This window comes from Drosophila mojavensis, unplaced genomic scaffold, assembly GCF_018153725.1.
Source record: "Drosophila mojavensis isolate 15081-1352.22 unplaced genomic scaffold, ASM1815372v1 contig_16, whole genome shotgun sequence".
NCBI lineage: Eukaryota > Metazoa > Arthropoda > Insecta > Diptera > Drosophilidae > Drosophila > Drosophila mojavensis.
The window spans coordinates 3,116,988-3,136,193 of NW_025318693.1; the positions used below are offsets into that span (position 1 = coordinate 3,116,988).

At 42.7% G+C, this 19,206-nt stretch overlaps 5 protein-coding genes across 6 annotated transcripts; 2 read left to right on the top strand and 3 right to left on the bottom strand.

Annotated features, from left to right (window-relative positions):
- Positions 1-209: 209 nt before the first annotated feature.
- LOC6573597 (putative SERF-like protein) lies at positions 210-1,467 on the bottom strand. The gene is made up of 3 exons (XM_001999629.4): positions 1,312-1,467; positions 800-905; positions 210-714 (listed from the first exon to the last, which is right to left on the bottom strand). The coding sequence occupies exons 1-3, from the start codon at positions 1,316-1,318 to the stop codon at positions 624-626; spliced, it is 204 nt and encodes a 67-aa protein (XP_001999665.1). The 5' UTR covers positions 1,319-1,467; the 3' UTR covers positions 210-623.
- Positions 1,468-1,587: 120 nt separating this feature from the next.
- LOC6573595 (probable ATP-dependent RNA helicase spindle-E) lies at positions 1,588-8,372 on the top strand. The gene is made up of 11 exons (XM_001999627.4): positions 1,588-1,871; positions 1,953-2,204; positions 3,715-4,442; positions 4,508-5,160; positions 5,216-5,346; positions 5,414-6,003; positions 6,055-6,202; positions 6,274-7,404; positions 7,472-7,593; positions 7,656-7,868; positions 7,930-8,372. Exons 1-11 carry the CDS (start codon positions 1,677-1,679, stop codon positions 8,060-8,062), a joined length of 4,296 nt encoding a protein of 1,431 aa, XP_001999663.1. The 5' UTR covers positions 1,588-1,676; the 3' UTR covers positions 8,063-8,372.
- LOC6573596 (snRNA-activating protein complex subunit 1) lies at positions 2,463-3,657 on the bottom strand. Its single transcript, XM_001999628.4, has one exon. The coding sequence runs from the start codon at positions 3,537-3,539 to the stop codon at positions 2,541-2,543; it is 999 nt and encodes a 332-aa protein (XP_001999664.1). The 5' UTR covers positions 3,540-3,657; the 3' UTR covers positions 2,463-2,540.
- Positions 8,373-8,478: 106 nt separating the features above from the next.
- On the bottom strand, positions 8,479-19,179 carry LOC6573593. 2 transcript variants are annotated; one of them, XM_015167016.3, is made up of 16 exons: positions 18,927-19,179; positions 18,294-18,493; positions 16,261-16,488; positions 15,886-16,196; positions 15,168-15,829; positions 14,722-15,109; positions 14,447-14,666; positions 14,147-14,381; positions 13,382-13,881; positions 13,209-13,306; positions 13,007-13,133; positions 12,734-12,952; positions 9,860-10,003; positions 9,613-9,792; positions 8,946-9,547; positions 8,479-8,882 (listed from the first exon to the last, which is right to left on the bottom strand). In XM_015167016.3, exons 1-16 carry the CDS (start codon positions 18,955-18,957, stop codon positions 8,630-8,632), a joined length of 4,398 nt encoding a protein of 1,465 aa, XP_015022502.1. In that variant the 5' UTR covers positions 18,958-19,179; the 3' UTR covers positions 8,479-8,629. The 2 variants fall into 2 exon arrangements, with proteins under 2 accessions (XP_015022502.1, XP_001999661.1); XM_001999625.4 differs by having other exon boundaries at positions 13,191-13,306.
- On the top strand, positions 10,852-12,704 carry LOC6573594 (arginine kinase). The gene is made up of 2 exons (XM_001999626.4): positions 10,852-11,082; positions 11,158-12,704. The coding sequence occupies exons 1-2, from the start codon at positions 11,074-11,076 to the stop codon at positions 12,517-12,519; spliced, it is 1,371 nt and encodes a 456-aa protein (XP_001999662.1). The 5' UTR covers positions 10,852-11,073; the 3' UTR covers positions 12,520-12,704.
- Positions 19,180-19,206: the final 27 nt, after the last annotated feature.

Consider the following 19,206-nt stretch of genomic DNA (forward strand, 5'->3'; position numbering starts at 1 on the left):
CAAATTATAGCATGCATCAAATAATTTCAAGCGTAATATAATAAATAATAGAATACACTTTTTTTACGGCCAACAAGCAGAATCTAGTGTAAAATACAATAAAAAATATTTGATTTTTCTTCTTTATTTAAAAATGCAATAATATAAGTATATTGATTCTGCTTCAGTGATTTTTAGCTATAAATGCTAAAAAAGTAATACTCAAGCGCTTTGGTTTATTTTTGGCTGTATATGCTTTATTGGAAAATTTTTATTTTTATTTTAAATTAAATAATTTAGTCAGGTATATAGAGAAATAATTAAGATCATAAATCGCTCAGCAGGGTAATAAAACGGCGCATTGGGTTTTGTCTGTCAGTGTTGTGTGTATATTCTGCCTAAGGATGTAATAATCATTGCTGTTTCGTTGTTCGTCATTCACATTTGGCGCACTTAGCGCAATTTAACCAATTGATTTTGATGTTGATTATCCTGGAGTCGAACGCTGGCCTCGATCGTTGGCTCCGGATTGCGGCTGCTGCTTTCCTTACTTGTAACTGACTATGCCTAACTAAAATTTTGTGTTGACCTTAGACGATTGCACGGATGCACGCTGTTCTAGCTGGAACTGGTATCCATATTTATTATTTTCCTTTGCTGGCAGCCGCGGCAGCTGCAGCTGCAGCCGCATCTTCTTCCTTTTTCTTTTGTTTCTCTCTCATCAGTTCAGCGTCCCTGCAAATAATAAACAAATACTCAAGATAGTTGTACAGGTAGAGGTATAGGTGTAGGTCTAGTTATCAGGTAACTTCCATCTCACCGGGCTTTGCGTTGCTCTACTGTAAGGGCATCGGAGCGTTTTCCTTTGGTTTGTTCAGCCAATTTCTTTTGATTTTTGGCCCGAGCCAGATCTCTTTGATTGCCGCCTTTAAAAAAATAATAGTGATTTTTTATTAACATATTTTGAAAAGCATTTTTTATTTAACCGCTAACTTTACGTTTAGTCTCGCGTGCTAATTTATTAAAGCTCATTTGTAGAGGTTAGACGAGCGCCATGCATAATATACATACATATACACACATATATATGTATAGACATATATACATATAGATATATATATGCATATATGTATAAATTTATTCTTATATACATATATATAAAGTCTTATATGCGGTCACAAGAAATACAATCAATATTCTTTTATCTATTGGCTTTATGGATTTCCAATCATATTATTTTAGTTATGGAAACCTCGGCATTTATTTGATTCGCGATTCTCTACAGCCAACAGACAGAAAAAAGAAAAGATATGCAATGTACAGTTCACTTACGAGTCATTTTGCGCTCCTTATAGGCAGCTTCTTTAATTCAACAATTTTGATCCAAATATTATATTTTATTTGTTCTATATAGTAGAAATTTTGTTTGATATTTCGTTTAGCTGTACTGTCAAACGTCAGCAGCAATAGTTTACTGAAGCATCGATACTGATACTTTTTGTCGTATAGACACGTCAAATTAATATCGATATCTGTAGTGTTCAGCAATATATCGGCTATGTGTGTTGGTAAATGCGAGTGAATATTAATATTGCCAGATTCGAAAATTTGTCATTTACCGTTTAATCTTAGTAGCGCGCAGACCAAGTTTACACAATTTTGGTTTTGCATGAGTTTTATCTCAGATTTCCGCGAACATGGATTCTGATTTGATGGACTTTTTTGATTTTTCAAAGCAGTTTAGCCGCGCACCAGCACCAAAAGGCTATATAACTGGCGACCCGACAGCGTTTGCCACAGAGACTATAGATTCCAAGCCGATCAAGCGAGAGTTAATAGGCAAAGATTATGTACATGAAGTTGTCGAGAAAGAGAAGCACCTCATGAAAAAAGTATGTGTGCATGCACATTTATATTTGTGTGTGTGAGTGGTTTGTAATTGGAGCCTCGCTTTGCTTTTTGTTTATAAACAGCTTGCTGACGGGTACAATACATCGAAAAATAGGAGAACTCTCGATGAACTGGACAGCGATGATGACGAAGTGCTAATGAAAGAGCTGCCCAGCGTGCGTTCAGATGAAGAATACTACAAGAAATATCGATTCGATTTAAATCGTAACAAAAATCTTCCCATCTACGAACAACGTGAGGATATTCTAGCAGCCATAAGAGAAAATCCAGTGGTAATTTTGAAAGGCGAGACCGGCTGTGGTAAGACTACACAGGTATGTACCATTGGATACCATTTATACCAAGTTTCAGTTAAATTATTTAAAATGAACGCTAGACATAATTGAAAACTAACGCACAATATTCATGTGTATATGCAATCCCACGTGTTGTCGGATGCTTTAGCTGTAGATTAGATTTAGAATCCCATTTACATGGGTTTCCATTATAAAAGTATAGTCGTATAGTCATCAGAGAAGCAATAACCAAGTTGTTGAAGATCTAAGAGTTTCTTAAATTTTTGTCCATATAAATTTAATATTTTACATTTATCTTAAATATAATGTTCGTTGAATATCTCACAGTCAAAGCTCTTAATTGATATATTATAACTAATGCTTTTCGCATTCCAAGTCGCGAATCACATCATCCGGTAATCTGCGCGAAAACACCGTCGCCGATGACATACGTCGCTCGTGATGATCGTGTGGTTCGGGCAATGCCTTTTCATCTATCTCTTCAGTTGGCGCCTGTTCTTTGGTTTCGCCATACATCGCTTTGAGACGGGCTCGCTTTCGCAGATCCAGTTGCTCATTTGGGGAGCGAGATGTTGTGGGGCGCTGCTCGTCCGTTAGCAGATCGTTAATCTGACAGAAAACATCCCGCAAATGGCTGAATATGTTAGTAGCGGGAAACGAATGACGATGTGGCTCCATCTGTTTGTTGTATGCCGTCTCCAGCTCGCACAAAGTCTGACAGTTGGCTGACATTTCCGCCAGCTCGTGTAGCTCGTCGGAAAGCGTGCTAACGCTCGAATTCAGCTGTTGCTTTAACAGCGCCGCTCTATTATTTGTTTTCTGTTTGGCTTCCGCGAAGCTCTCCAAGCTGTCGTAGGCTGCCAGAGAATCTAGCGCCTGGCAGTAATCCAAAGCTGTGTAGCGGAAAGCTTGCTGTTTAACCAGCTGCCAGAATATGTAACTGACTTGCTGCGTATCGCTTCGATCCGTGCATTCACTCCGCAGGTGTTCCAGATAGCCGGTGAGGGACTCCCAAGTGCGAGGCGACACCTCAATCTTGACAAATAATTTCGTTGGCTGCTTGTTGTAGATGGCATATAGCAAATATATGGCGCCAATACGCTGAGCGCGCGTCGCCAGGAATGGCTCACCGCTAGTGCGACGACCACATGCCACCCGTTTGCCAACGTGCAAGGCGGCCATTGTGGTCTCAATCACTTCAATGTGATTGGTTTGCGCTGAGTAAATATGCTGCATTTGCAACTCGTGCCATGTTTGGCAGAACAGTTCGAACTTTGCCTCATTTAAAGCGTCAGCGGCTCGTCCAAAGTGTTGCAGCAGTTGCCAGCAGTCGCCATATACATTTTGCTCCATGCAATGATTTGTGCTATTATTTATTGATCTTTCGAAATTCCGTCTCTTGTGCTTGCACTTTAAAATTTGTTTACAACATTGTGTTGTGCTGCCATCTAGACGATGGATTGCGACTATCGAAAAGAATTTTTATAATATTGTTATCGATTATCTTGTTACATTTGTTGTCCGCTAGGTGCCGCAATATATTCTCGATGAGGCATTCAAACGGCGCGAATTTTGTAATATTGTCGTTACGCAGCCGCGCCGCATTGCGGCCATTTCGATTGCCAATCGTGTGTGCCATGAGAGAAAATGGCAACCGGGTACTGTGTGCAGCTATCAGGTGGGATTACATCGCCAATCGAATCTGGAGGACACGCGTCTATTGTACTGCACCACAGGTGTTTTGCTAAACAATCTTGTACGAGTCAAAACGCTAACTCAATACACACACATCATACTGGATGAGGTGCACGAGCGTGATCAAGATATGGACTTCTTATTACTTGTGGTGCGTCGCTTGCTTGCACTTAATTCACGCCATGTGAAAGTCATCCTGATGTCGGCCACAATTGATACACGCGAGTTTTCAAAATACTTTGCCATGAGCTCATCACTGCCTCCCGTGGTGACCGCTAGCCATGGACGAAAATTTCCTCTTGTCAAATTCTATCGCGATCAGCTGAAGAATATACACTGGAAGGATGAGCCTCAGCGGACCACACCGGGCATAGGACCTGAGGGCTATAGCGATGCCATTAAACTGCTTTTGGTCATTGATAATATGGAGCGTAAGGCCGATAATCAATCTCAGCAGTCCTATGAAGAGGCCAAGCGCACTGGCGCTGTACTGATCTTTCTGCCGGGCATCCACGAGATTGATACAATGGCGGAACATATAGGCCGAATCGTCGATGAGAAGTAAGTAAAGAAACAATTTAGAAAGATATTTAAGATATTTATTTTAATATTCTATTTATTCGCAGCCCTAACTTTAAAATTAGTATTGTGCGCTGTCACTCGCTCATGTCCCCCGATTCGCAGGAGGAAGTTTTTCTGCCTCCTCCTCTTGGCCATCGCAAGGTCATATTGACAACCAACATTTCGGAGAGTTCTATTACAGTGCCAGATGTTTCCTATGTAATTGATTTTTGCTTAACTAAGGTTCTGCACACCGATACCGCCTCCAATTTTAGCAGCCTGCGTTTGGAATGGGCTTCTAAGGTTAATTGCCGTCAACGTGCTGGACGCGTTGGCCGCCTACGTAGCGGACGCGTTTATCGTATGGTTACTAAAGACTTTTATATGAATCATATGAATGAGTTTGGCATACCAGAAATGCTGCGATCGCCGCTCCAAAATTCGGTTCTGAAAGCCAAAGAACTGGAAATGGGCAACCCGAGTGAGATTTTGGCCCTAGCTATGTCTCCGCCTAATCTTTCTGACATACAAAACACGGTGTTGCTTCTCAAGGAGGTGGGCGCCTTGTATACTACCGTTGATGGCGTTTATGAGGAGCTTGATGGCGATCTTAGCTTCTGGGGCAAAATCATGTCCAAATTTCCACTAGATGTACGTCTCAGCCGCTTGATTATACTGGGATACGTCTTCAATTGTCTGGATGAGGCCATTGTCATTGGTATGTGATAAAGCGATCGCTCAGTGGATTTCATTTAAGAAAATTTTGTTCTCAGCGGCTGGCATGACTGTGCGTAGCTTGTACGTGACTGGAAGCCGGGGACAGATGAACGAGGCGTTTTGGATGCACTACATATTTGCCGATGGTTCCGGCTCAGATATGATTGGCATTTGGCGCGTCTATAGAGTAAGGAATAAATGGAAAAACATCATGAACCTATTTAAAATTTGACCATTTGTTGTATTTTGTTTAGATATATCTGAATATGTGCCAGGATCGTATGCTCAAGGAGTCGGCACAGCAATGGGCCAGGCGCTTTAACGTTAACTTGCGCTCGCTTAAGGAGATGCACTTGATGGTACAGGACTTGCGCCAGCGATGCGCAAGTCTCAATATACAGCCCTTGCCCTATGGTGCCTGCCATATGTGGGATGATCGCGAGAAGTCTATAATTCTAAAGGTAATCATCGCTGGAGCGTTCTATCCAAATTATTTTATGCGCAGCAACAAAGCGAATGCCGATTATGATCGGAGCTTATTCCAAACTATATGCGGTAATGATCCATGTCGTACCGTCTACTTCACCAATTTTGAGCCACGCTACATGGGCGAGCTATACACACGACGCATCAAGGAACTGTTTTTGGAGGCAAAAATCCCACCTGAGAACATTGACGTCACCTTCCAGCATGGGTCAGAAAAGGTATTTGTAACGTTTAAGCCAGACGATGAGGATATCGATACCACAAAGGTCGTGCAGGTGCCGGGTCGTGTCATGACCGAGGTATATAAAGCAGTGCGCATGCGTCTTGAGAATCAAAATCGCCCACTGCGCGTCATGGAGTAAGTATATTAAGCATCTCTATAACAATCAACTAACTGTGCGCTCTACAGTCAAAACTCAGCGTTTAAGTATGTCGAGCAGAATCGAATTGGAGTAATCAGCGACTGTACCTGGGTGCCGCCATCAAATCAATGGCCTGTAGAACTACTCACGTTGCCATCCGTATTTGACAAGACCATCTTTGGACTAATAACCCATGTAACTAGACTTGGCATATTTTCTTCTTTTACTAAATGGATCTTTATTATGTGAATCTCCTTTATCTACAGGTTGCCAATTGTGGCAAGTTTTATTTTCAGCCACAAGCGCTCGCCGAGCGTATTGCGAGCATGTCGGAGATATTCAATAGATCCTTGGAACTTAGCTGCTATGTACAGAACGCCAAGGCAGTTACGAAGGGTCTGCAATTGTTGGCAAAGCGGGGAAACCTTTACCAGCGCGCAGTCGTACTAAAAGTAGAGACACAGATAAATGGTTATCCAAGGTTCCGTGTGCGTTTTATTGATTATGGTGATGTGGCAGTGGTGCCCATAGATAAGCTGCGTCTTATGTCGCCTCAGCTGAAACGTGACTTTGAGCGTTTGCCGCCGCGAATGTTTGAATGCCGCTTGGCATTGGTGCAGCCGTCGTCAGTGGCTAGCTCTTATAATCAGTGGCCTCAGCACGCCAACGAAATGTTGATTTCGGTTGCCAAGTCCGGGCGGGTCGAGTTAGAGATTTACTCGCTGGTCAACAATGTGGCTGCTGTTTTGATACATACGCGCGGTGGAGTGTTGAACGATATGCTGGTGGACCGTCAATTAGCTCGACGTGCTGACGAGGACTATATGTCACGCAAGGATCACGATTTGCGATTGCGTAAGCAGGAGACCAAACGTAATGTTTCAATTACAGACCAAAGGCTCATCAATGAAGAGTATTTACGTTTTGCCCAATTGCCAAAGGATACGGACTTGGAGCCACCGCCTCTTAATAAATGCAATCTTAGCATACGCCTCAAAGGCCCATATAGCCCGCTCGAGGCCAGCTTGAATTCTTTGCTCCGCATTGGCATGTATAAGTCGGTATACATTGACAAGGAATCTGTCAATTCAGTACTCTTGGACAGTGATCCACAGGATCGTCATGACCAAATGGTGGTGGCTGCCTCAGTGACTGAAGCCTTTGACAATTTGACGGTTCGTGGAACAACTCTGATGCCCAACATACATGGCTTTGGTGCTCTCATGGCCATGCTCTTCTGCCCTACGATGCAAATCAAATGCAACAAGGACCGTACAAAGTACGTATCCATACTAGCAGGGCTCGGGTACAATCCCGACACTATGCAGCCGCATTTTGAGGAGCACGACATGGTCATCAATTTGGATGTGGCTATACTTAAAGATGATATTCGTATTGTAAGTAGTTTTGTCTTAATATCTAAAAAAAGGTGATTTTAATAATCTGAATTTTTTTCTATTTCAGATAAACCAAATGCGTTATAATATTGACAGTATGTTTTACAATTTCGATGTGAACGAAATGCCCTCTGTGGGAACGGAGGATCGCGTAGTAATATTTAATCAGTTGCGATCGCTGCTTATTCGGTTTGTGATATTGAAACTATGTACAAAATTGTGATATTTAATTTATCATATTCTCTTTTCAGTCTGCTCGGCAAGGATCGGAGTTTCATTGAACGTCATGTTTCGAATTTCGAATACCTTTGGGAGGACATGTCTGACTTGGAGCCGCCTTCCGAACCATACGGCAAGCGTGCTATATTCCCTATGCACAGCTCATATGATTTTGAAAGCGAGAATATGGGCAATTTGTTATCGCTGCAAGCGAACTGCAAGGAATTATACAGCTGGCGAAACTTGTAAATATTTTTCAGCTATTTGCTTGAGAGAATATTATACTAAAAATTGTTTTGCTTGCAGCGAGGGCACCATGCAGCCCATGAAATGCAGATTGTGCAACGATACGCTCGAGTCCGTTGCTGAGTTGCGATTGCATTTGCTGACCCAACTGCATCGCGATCGGGAGAAGCAAGTGGGCTGGAAGCAGAACTAATCTCTGCATTTGACATGATATTTAACACGCCTTCTTGAAGAGCGACTTTTTTCACCTTTGACATAAAAGATGACACTTTAATCATATAATTCTTATTTTGAATTCACAATTCTTTGTTTTAAGCCTGTTTAACTGCAATTTATGAAATTAATTGCAACAAATTTAATTAAGAAACACAAACTTTAAAAGTTTGCTCATTAGCAAATTTTTTCGCTTTTCATCATAACAAATCAATGAATCATATCAAAGTGCTATTAATTTCCATTTTAATATTTGCTATTGAATAAATCCAAATTATTAAATATTTGAATGCAAAATTTCTCTTTAATCAAGTTAATTTGGAGTCCCGATAAGTATGCTACAATTTGTAAAATCTGTATAATTCTATGGTACATTTATCTCTGTAAATTTGAGAATCACTGCGTTAATTAAGTTTTATTAATAGCATTCTTAAGTTATATTTGTTCCTTTTTTATAGACCGCCGAGCCGTACATGAACTTTAGTTACGTTTTCGAGTTCGAGTTTTACAGCGTTCTCTTAACTTTAGTTATACTTTATGATTGTTCTTATGTAAGAAGTACTTCAGATACGTTCCGCACAAGCATCTGCGTCGGCGCCGGCGTCGGCGTCCCTCTCTCATCCAGCTCGCATAGCGTGTAGTTCTGCATGCGGTTAAGCGGCTTACTGCAGAGGCCGCACATCTGGTGCTTGTAGACGCCGTAGATCTCGAAGTTCAAGATGTTGTACATGTCGAACTGGATGGTGGCGCTCAGCTTGGTGCATTCCACAATCAAAATGTTCTGCTCGTTGAGTTCCACCCTGAAGCAATGAATGATATTATATATAGATCAAGAATTATCATTAGCCATGAGTGCAACCTACCGGAACGCATAGTCGCTGTCATCGATAGGCCATTGATACGGCTTCTGGCGTACGTCATATGGTGTTTGTGCCTGATTGACGTAAATGAAGACCGGATCTTCATCGACATGGCTGCTGTTGCCGGCACGCGAGCGGAAATTGAAATAGTTGGGGCCAATGTGCACACGAAGTCCATAGTTGCTGGCCAGGGTCTTGGCGTCGGGCGACGGAGTCAGGAAAACAGCCATCTTCGGCAGAGGCGAACAGTCTGCCACCAGCAGAGTTAGACAGTTCGGGTGTGCTGCAATCTCGCCCAGATTGATGAGGTAATCATCGAAGGAATTGATCATTCCATTGATCACCGAGCAGGAGCGCTTCAGGCCCGAGTCGTAGGTCAGCTGGTGCGATGCATCAAACTTGGAGTCGAGCTTGTAGAGGAACGGTATGTGATAGATGCGCCAATGGACGCCATTCACTTCCACCGTCAACCAGAAGTGATCGTGCGGCGTGTGCATCGTTATGTTAATCTGTTTGCTCATATTCAAGCTGTCCACCCTGTTGGCCGACAATGCGGAAACCAGATGGTCTAGACGCGTGGACCACAGCTCGAACCAGGCGGGCATCTAGAGAGCATAATAACTAAATATATAATTGATCTTTGACATTCCCCATGTGCCCTTCAATTTACATTATTAAACTTCAAGTCCATGTCATATTGTGTTATAGATGTGAAATTTTCGAAATTGCTGCGCTTGCAATATTTCGATGTGGGGATCGGCGAGAATTTGAGCACCTCCTTGGGGCAGAAGTCGGTGTCCGTTAGCGAAATCTTGTCGGAGCGTAGAAATGCACGTGCATGCTCCGAGGGCTACAGCAATACAAATATATCGTGAGCATAAGCTAATTATAATTACAGCAGAAATATATATACTTACACCTGCGCGTGCCGCAAACTGCACCTTTGAGCCAGTCTCCGGGCATTCCCCGTTCTCGTCAGCCAGGCCAAAGACCACATACCCATTGAGTGTGTGTGGGCGTTTGGTGAACACGAGAGGTTCATAGGTCAACTTGGTGCAGGCCTGGAAGAGACGGCACACAACACAGAGTGAGTCAAGAAGTCAGCCACTGACATGCGAGAAGTGCTTTCATTAGCCAACATGCACCCTGTATGGGCACTTGAGGCAAATACAGTGCTGGGCACATTGATAGAACCAGCCGCAATGGTTAAATGGGTATACCATTTGAAAAGGGCAGACATGTAGCTAACAAAATGTATACAAGGATTCAATATACTCCAAAATACAAAATATCATATTTTATATAAAATTGTGTTTTAGAATATATTGAATAAATAATATTAGTAATTTTGAAATATATATTTTATATAAAATTTTATTTTAGAATGTATTGAATACATTTTATAAGCTTTATAAGTTATATTTAAAAAAAAAATTCCATTTTTAATCTATAACAATATTTCCGTAAATCTCATTAAGTCTCCAGTAGCTGATGCAATAAATATTACATGCAAATTCAATAATTAACCTGTGGTCATATTAATATTCTTACAGCCGTCAGCCATGCAGGTGGGTGTGCTCTGCGAGGGTGGGTCAAATTACCATGACGAAGCGACAGCCAAGGAGACAGCCACAACAACTGCGGCAACGATTAACATACACATATCCTGGCTGTCTGTCGTCGGGTCGGTTGGCTGGGTCTGCTGCTGCCGCTGCCGCTGCCGCTGCCGCTACCGCTGCTGCAGTATGTCGGCCTGTTGTCTGCGTGCCACTTGATTATGTAACAGCAAGAGACATTGTCAGGTGGCACACGAGTCTATTGCAGCAACCACAATTGCTGCCCCACATATTCGAAATGCTTGGCAGGCTGGGAGTGAAACGTCGCTAGTTTGATCAATATGTTTCAGGCCGCTTTCAACTTTAGAAAGCAGTCAGCTACTAAACGTTTCAGACGCATTTCTCACATCATAAATTCAGCAGAAAATTCACATTTTTTTTTTTTACTATAAAGTGTGGAAAAATCCGAAGGCTCTAGTTTATAAAGCGTGTAGATTTGGCCGCTTTGGTATTGAGCATTGGCTTTGTTTTGTGTTTAAATTTTGGTTATTTGATTTTGGTTCGTCGGAAGCAAAATGACTTCGGTAAGAGGGAACGATAGATGGACGATGCGAGTGTGAAAATATAAATTGGATTATTCGAATTCCCTCCTCCCATAGATTGAATCAAAACGCGTGCAATACCGCAAGTACCTGGAGCGCGCCGGAGTTATCGATGCGTTGAGCAAGGCGCTAATAAAGCTCTACGAGGAGCAGAATAAACCCGAAGATGCGATTCGATTCGTGCGCAAGTTCATGTGCGAAAGCTGCCCGGATGATGCTCAGTATGATTTGATGAAGAATGACTTGGATGAGGCCAAGACGACGATAGCTCGCCTCGAGCAGGAGCTGGAGCGTCTGCGTGGACAAATCAAGAAGTCACCGGAGGAATACCAAGAGCTTACTATGGCTGGCTACAAGTCCCTGATCGACGACGAGGAAAATGTCAGTTCGCTCTTGCGCAAATACCTCACGCCCGAGCTGCTGGAGGAATACATGCTGGTGACCACCCCATCTCCGGTCGATGCCTATCTGTATGATTGTGCCGTGTCTGGCTTCGAGCATCATGATGCGCCTGTGGGCATTTATGCGGCCGATCCGGAGTGCTACGATGTGTTTACTAAGCTATTCGACCCGATTATCAGGGAGTATCACGGCCAGGAGGAGAATGATAGCGATATGCTGCAGAAGGACGTGGACTGGGGTAACGTGGACGAGATCGAGAATCTGGATGCGGAACGCAAATATATACTCTCTACGCGCATACGCCTTTCGCGTAATATTGAAGGATTGCCGTTCTTCCCCAAGCTGACGGAGAAGCAGCTGATCGAAGTGGAGGATAAGATCCGTGCGGCCACCGAAACCATGGACGGCGAGCTGATTGGCACCTATCTGACGATGGGTGACATTGATACCGAGACTCAGCAGGAGATGGTCAAGCGCAACGTTCTCTTCGCGCGAGGCGAAGGCTATTTGCAGACCGCTGGCTGCTACCGCTTCTGGCCGACCGGACGTGGAGTCTACCACAATCCCGCCGAGACATTCATGATTTGGTCCAACGAGGAGGATCATGTGCGTGTCATATCGGCGGCGCAGTGCGGTGACCTGGGTGACGTCTACCAGCGTCTGGTCACCGGCATACAGGAACTGGAGAAGAACCTGACATTCATTCGTCATCCAAGCTATGGCAATCTGACCGCCTGTCCCACAAATTTGGGTACCACATTGCGGGCATCTGTGCATATTCGCCTGCCCCTTCTGAGCAAGGACGAGGAGCGATTGAAGGTAATGTCTGAGGAGCTGTCTCTGACGATACACGGTACCGGTGGCGAGCACACCTCTATCGAGGATGGCGTTATGGACATATCGAACAAGCGACGCATGGGCTTCACCGAGTTCGAGCTGGTCAAGTCTCTGCAGGACGGCATTGTGGCTCTCATTAATGCCGAGGAAGAGCTGGAGATAGCGGGACAGGAGGGCTAGTCTCGTCCAGCAACAATAATAGCACACCACCACCACCATTGTCACTGCTTGAAGACAAACATCATCATGGTCAAAGTGGGGCTGAACGTGCGAGTTTACTCTAAGCAAATTGAGTTGTCGGTTATCACATTGTTTCAAATTAGGTACACAAATATTCGGTTTAATAAATTTCAGCCCCTTCGAAAGTGGTATTGTTCTTCCATCATCCACTCACCTTCCAATCCTCCTCATCATCCTTGGAGTTCCGTTGCACCTTGCCGCTGACCTTAAACCAATTCGACTTGGTTGAGGTCTGAATGTCCACTATGACGTTCCACTTGTGCAGGGACTGTACATTATGCGTCTCGTCCGAGTGCTCCAGCGTAAATCCGATCTGCTTGCCCTTCAGCTCGGATGTCTTGAGCACGTCCTCGACGCAGATATTACCATCGATCTGTAATATATATCATATGAATCCAGCTGGCCTTTTAGGACAGCAGCGACTCACCTTGGTGGCATTTTCGTTGTACATTAGAAGCGTAAAGTTCCGATCGTGACCTAAGTGGATTGAGCTGAGCTGAGTAAAGCCAAAGACGTACATCATCAGGCTGACGACCATGTTGCGCGAGAAGCCACTGTAATATAAAGAGATTTACTTATCAATTTCATTCCGTGTTTACTTTACTTTTTACTTCTCTATGAACTCTGACTTTAGTAGCATGCCCCGAAACTTAATCATCTCGTTCAGATTTATGTTGACCTTCAATTTGACACCCAGGTCTGGCATGGCATAGCTGAACGGCTGGAACTGTAGAGGTGGTGCGAATTAGTCGAAAGGACTTCAGGACTATCGGAAAATAGGTTTCAATGTCGCATTGCTTACCACTTCGTTGCCTCGCTCTGGATACATGATCTCCTCGAAGGGTGCGGAGGCTGTCTTGGTCACCTGGCCACGCGTTGAGGTCACGGCTCGCGACTTAAAGGACAAGCCACTGGTCAGGTTCTGAGGCCGCGAGAAGGTATACCGGGCACACTGTGCACTGTCATTCAGGGTCAGCTCGCTGCTAAACGGTATGTAGATGAGGAAGCCCTGCTCCCGTTTTATTTCGTGGTCCAGGTTAAGAAACGGATTGTAGCTGCGGCTGCGCACCGTCGCGTAAGATGAGTAACGCGCATCGATCTCCAGCGTATGCTTGGTGCCCGGTGGCTTCCGATGCTCCGTAATATTGCCACGCAAGGAGGTGAGCACCGTGGTCTGTAGCAGCACATCCGACGATGTGCCCAGCACAGTCGGCACCGAGTACTTGTTCATAAATGGCCAGCGCACCGTCTGCATGTTTATGTGGCTATCGGTGCGGATCAATAGTTGCAGGCGGTCCAAAACTGTGCAACGAAACAGTGGAATTGTGAGAGTTAGAGTAGAAGGAGAAAGGTTGATATATAAAAAAGATAATTGAAATGTATATCGTATATTAGCTAGTGTTGATTAGCTTGCCTATATCAGCTAATATTATCTATCTATCTATCCATATGTATTTCTGTATAATATATGAACTCGATTTGAATTAAAAAAGTTTTCTTCTCTATAATCATATTTTGATTGCTAGAATCATACATATGTAGAGCTCAGGCAGCTACCCTTACTCACTGTTGTCATAGGTCAGTTGCTGGAACATGCGCTGATTCAAGTAGTAGGAGAGCACAGTCTTGCCCTCCATTTGCAATATGAACTCGATGTGTAAGTTTTTCGAGTTGACAATGGGCGCCTTCAGCATGGCCAACAACGTCTTGATGCTCCTAAAAGTGAAGGGATCGGAGCCATTGGCTTTGGACTGAACGGTCTGCCAGATAGCATCGGGTAATCCGCGAGCTTTTATATATAGCTGAAAGATGGAAAGTTCGATTTTGATTTAGGAAAACTTGAATCGATTGAAGGAGCAGTACTTACTGCGAGTTGTCCCGTAAATTTGCCCAACGCTTCCGTGTCAAATTTGAAAAATGCCACAACGGGCATATCCGACTTTGGATCGCCCACTAGAAACGTTTGCAGCATTGCGCCAATGCCGAATTTCGAGTCTCTGTAATCGAATATGTAATTGCCCGTTACCCAATAGCGCGGCTCGGGTTTCTGGGGCAGATGCCGATGCATATAGGAGAGCAGACGACGTCTAGGGAAGGCGAAAGTTAGAATCAGAAAAACACTCTTCTTTTCAATCCACTTACAGATGCTGATAGCACGGATATGTGGTCTCCGATATGCTGGTGACTGTGGTGCGATAGTAGTTGATTAGATGTGGATCGGTTTCGCTTTGTATAATGCGATGAATGCTGATCAGTCGCGCCGCCGTGGGATTCGATATGAGCAGCAGGGTAACAGCGGCCACACGCAGCTCCAGACTGGCGTTGCGGGACTCAAAGATGGGCCAGTAGATCTCGTAGATGCGCTCAGCGCGCTTGTCGGCCAGTGAGAGTGTTGTCCAGGCAGCCATGAACCTGAGATCCTCGTTACCCTCCTCCATCACAATGGGCTCCAGATAGTTGGCCACATTGCCCAGCTGTAAGTTGCTCAGTCCCTGCAGGAACAGCATCTTTTGCTCATAGTCTCGCTCGTCTGTGAGGGCAAATAGGTTTTAATTATTCATCGACTGACTGCGACTCATGCAACTTACTCAAGTATAAATTGAAATACTTTTGGACATATTCCTCAAACTGATCCTTGTCAATGCCGCGGGCAACGTAAACGTTGTAGACGAGAGTGGCAAAGCTCAAGATAGCTGCTTGCCGGACATCCGGTCGATCGGGTCCTATGCTCAGGAACTCCTCGCACTGCTTCACCAGCTCCGCCGACAGCTCGAATATGTGAAAAGGCATGGGGATCAACAGCTGCACCGCAATGTTCGACTTTATCGTCTTTTCCTTAACCAGGTGGCGCGTCAAGAAGACTGAGGCTTTCGTCCCGATGCGTGGTATGATCTCGTGGAAGATGTTGCGTATCGTTTCCTGTCGATACGATGTGCCGATATCCACTTCGGTGTAGAGTTTCTTTAGCGACTCAAAGTCCATTTCACTCAGTAGCTTTATGACATCGGACAGTGTTGAGTCGTAGGGCTCGTTAAATTTAAACTCCGTGCTCTCCAATGCTTCGGCCAGGTTGTCCAGAAGCCCGGCCGCTGCAGATATCAGAGTCTCCTGCTGCTGTGGATTGCGGCCACCAGTCGGATCGTTGATTTCCAGCGGCTGCAATTGCAAATTCGACGTCTCTGTCGACATGGAGGTCTCAATATCAATCGGATTGTCGATGGGTGTCTCATTTTGGAAGTTTAGCAGCAGCCTATAAATCAATAATGACTTAGAAATTTACCAATCATCAATCACTGTTCAACTTACTCCGAGTTAATGTACTGTGCCTCGCCTGTGGACTCGAAGGTGTGAATCAGCGTGGTGCCCTTGGCATGGGCCATGCTCAGGAAGTAGCCTGTCTCATTGTGGGGCAATATACCGTATATGGCCTCGTTGCCAATGATGACGCTCTTCTGGTGATCGAACTCACACGTGTTCGGGGGCACATTGCTGCGCGTAATGTGCACGGCCTCCGAGTAGGGCAGGCAGGTCTTCAGCTCGGGCGTCTTGCGTATGGATATGTAGTTGGTCTTGTTAGACACGAAATACTCCGTCTGGCACTGGCCATGGATGCCCGTCTGAAACATGAGTGCAGTTAGCAATGAAGTTAATTTGGATACTACATATGCGAAGATCTCTAACCTCATCCACCACAAAGGCGCCACTGGACTTGATTTGGAACTGCAGAGTGCTGGCAATGGCACGCTTGAAGTTCATCGACCAAATGGGGTCACCCTCCTTGAAGACCACATGCGAGATGGTCCCCTCCTTGGTGAGAATGATCTTGAAGGGCTTGTAGGGCGGATACATCTCCTTGTTCTGCAAGAACTTTTCCCCGGAATTGTTGAGCGTTACATCGTCTATGACCAGCTAAATTGAAATTGCGCAAATGAAAGAGAGACAGAATGGGGATTAATTGAAATATTTATGTATAGGTCGGGAAATCCCGAGTCGAGTAATCTACGGTCTACACTCGCTTTTGCTGGCACAAATCAGCTGTATTGGCTTATTCACTATGTTTACCTTGACATAAACAAAAATATTATTGTTAACATTTTTTAATCAGTGACGGCTTAATACACTTAGGAAATGAATTTATATATATTATATGTATATTTTTACATTTCTGACTCATTTTAAAAGTTCAAAAATAGTCCAATTTTAATGTAAGGATTTTTAAAAGTTTTCTTTAAATCTAATCTAGCTATTAAATTGTAGTTTAGATTTAATCAGTATTATTATTTCTTTAAGACTGAATCCTTAATAAATTTAGAAGGTATATTTACACTTAATTTTTGTTTCAGATTAATTTAAAATGTAAAAAAAAAAAAAATGATATAAAATCTTAATGTTTAATATAAAACTTATTCTTATTGTAAATAAATGTAGAATGTAAATAATGTATATAAAATTAAATAATTTATAGAATGTAAATAATGCCTGAAGGCCTTTGTCGCTCTGGCTTAACTTGTTATTTAGAATTAATTCTTGATAACAATAAATAAATAAATCAATTTAAGGTTAATCGTTTCTAAGACAGAGTTATTAAAATTTCTCGACAACATCGAGATAAAAATGAGAAACTAGTTTGCACAGAAAGAGATAAATAAACGGATATAGTGATATCTACACAGCTTTTGATACAGATTATTTCTTTCAAGGGGTTGCACATTTCGTGTGAAAATGATAATAGAGTCTGGAAGGGTATGAAGATTAGTCAGACTCAGCGGGCAGACTGAGCCATGTTACATATGGCAGACACATGTCTGTGTCTGTATTTGTGTCTGTGTCTTGTGTTCGGGTCTCTGTATGTGTCTGTTGATAAGCATAGCGCCGCTTTATGATCCCTTCCCCCACTTCCACAGTCAAAACAATCTAAACTGATTACTCCGCGTATATATGCATGTATGTGTGTATGTTGACATGTATAAGATACAATGAACAGAACATCATTCACATGTGTGTGTGTATGGGTGCATGCATATGTGAGTATGGGTGGGTATACTGGTAGCATCATTTTATCTGTCTCAATGAAAGAAGTTCACAGCCGAGTTCAGTTCATTGTGCACTGGGACTGCGGAAAGGTTAAATTGTTTATAATTCATCTGCGAATTCTTTCGCGAAAGTGTCTGCAAAAACTTGAGCTTGAGCCAGCTGGTCCAGTATCTGAGCATCAACTGGGGACCCAGAGAATTCGCACTGTTCAAGCTTAATTGAATTGTACAAATTGATCATGAAATCAATCAAAAATTTGATTTATTTTTTAACTTTAATTGGCTATAAATGAAAATATATGCAATATATACTTATATGAATATTGTATATATATATATATATATATATAATTCAGTTTTGTTTTTATTAAGTCTTGGCTGTAAACAAATTATAATTTGAAAAACACATTTATAGTATTTATAGCTTAGAAATATTCGCTATGATTTCTGAACTTATTTATGCTTCCATATGTATATATTTTTTAATATGTATGTATATATACGTATAAATACGTCAAAATACTATTAGAAATTAATATTACAGATCTCTGATTCAAATAGTTACATTTTATATTCATTTGAACATTCATGCAGCTTAATGTGAAAAGGATCCAGTTTTGGAATTCATATACCGATTTCTATATATATATAGCTATAGATATATAGTATACATTGACTTACCGCAGCGGCCATCACAAGTTCACTCTGTCGCTGTAGCGTGAGCTTTCCACGGACTATCCAGCCAGTGGTTGGCGGTGCCGGATGCCCTTCGTCCTGGGGCTTGGAGCCAACAAGCACATTGCCCACATATTCGTAGAGCATTTGCTTATTGACGCCAATTATATTGAATGCACGACCGACATCGATCACCAAAAATAGAACTGAAAATTGAAAATGGTGTTCAGCATTTGCATTCAGCAAGAAATTGTTGTGTGTGGCAATAAACTTGGTGACAGCCCAAGCCGGGGGCAACAGCATCCAATAATACACTTTATCAATTGAATTTTGTCTATATACTTATATATGAATATATATGTAGGCATCTATGTATATTTTCATATATGTATATACACTGGTATATGTGTGCATGTAGATTATTTATGTGGTCATCACAGAGCAAAAAACTGTTTAATCAATATTATTATTAAATATATATACATATGTATATGCTGGTGGTTTTTTTCTTTTCCAATTGCTTTTTTTGTTTTTTGTTATTTTGATTTTAAATGTTATTCAATGAAACATTACGTCATGCTCCTGAATAAATATGGTCCCTGGGTTTATCAATTAGGTTATTTTCTACTTTCTACATACACACAAACACGGAACACTTCAGTCGCCGCATGATTCGCTGAATAAAAACTCGTGAATCTGCAGATTTAATAACACAATGTACACGCCTCGCTCCGATATCGCATTAACAATATATATATATATTTAAATATATCTATATATGTGTGATTTAGGAATCTTTTCAAAGAAACCGCCGATTTTCTTTATCGCCAACGTATTGCAGAACGACTTCTACGTCTGCTTCGCTCGCGATCCTCACTCGAACTGAAGCTGGTGTCGTTCTCAAGCCGATGCTCTGGCC

Coding starts and splice junctions, on each gene's coding strand:
- LOC6573593 (XM_001999625.4), bottom strand. CDS start 18,957: ATGCGGCGACTGAAGTGTTCCGTGTTTGTGT. Junction 18,494..18,926: donor GAAGTGTTCCGTGTTTGTGT/GTATGTAGAAAG, acceptor TTCAATTTTCAG/TTCTATTTTTGGTGATCGAT. Junction 16,489..18,293: donor AACTTGTGATGGCCGCTGCG/GTAAGTCAATGT, acceptor ATTTCAATTTAG/CTGGTCATAGACGATGTAAC.
- LOC6573595 (XM_001999627.4), top strand. CDS start 1,677: ATGGATTCTGATTTGATGGACTTTTTTGATTTTTCAAAGCAGTTTAGC. Junction 1,872..1,952: donor AGAAGCACCTCATGAAAAAA/GTATGTGTGCAT, acceptor GTTTATAAACAG/CTTGCTGACGGGTACAATAC. Junction 2,205..3,714: donor GCTGTGGTAAGACTACACAG/GTATGTACCATT, acceptor GTTGTCCGCTAG/GTGCCGCAATATATTCTCGA.
- LOC6573596 (XM_001999628.4), bottom strand. CDS start 3,539: ATGGAGCAAAATGTATATGGCGACTGCTGGCAACTGCTGCAACACTTT.
- LOC6573597 (XM_001999629.4), bottom strand. Junction 715..799: donor GTAGAGCAACGCAAAGCCCG/GTGAGATGGAAG, acceptor TATTATTTGCAG/GGACGCTGAACTGATGAGAG.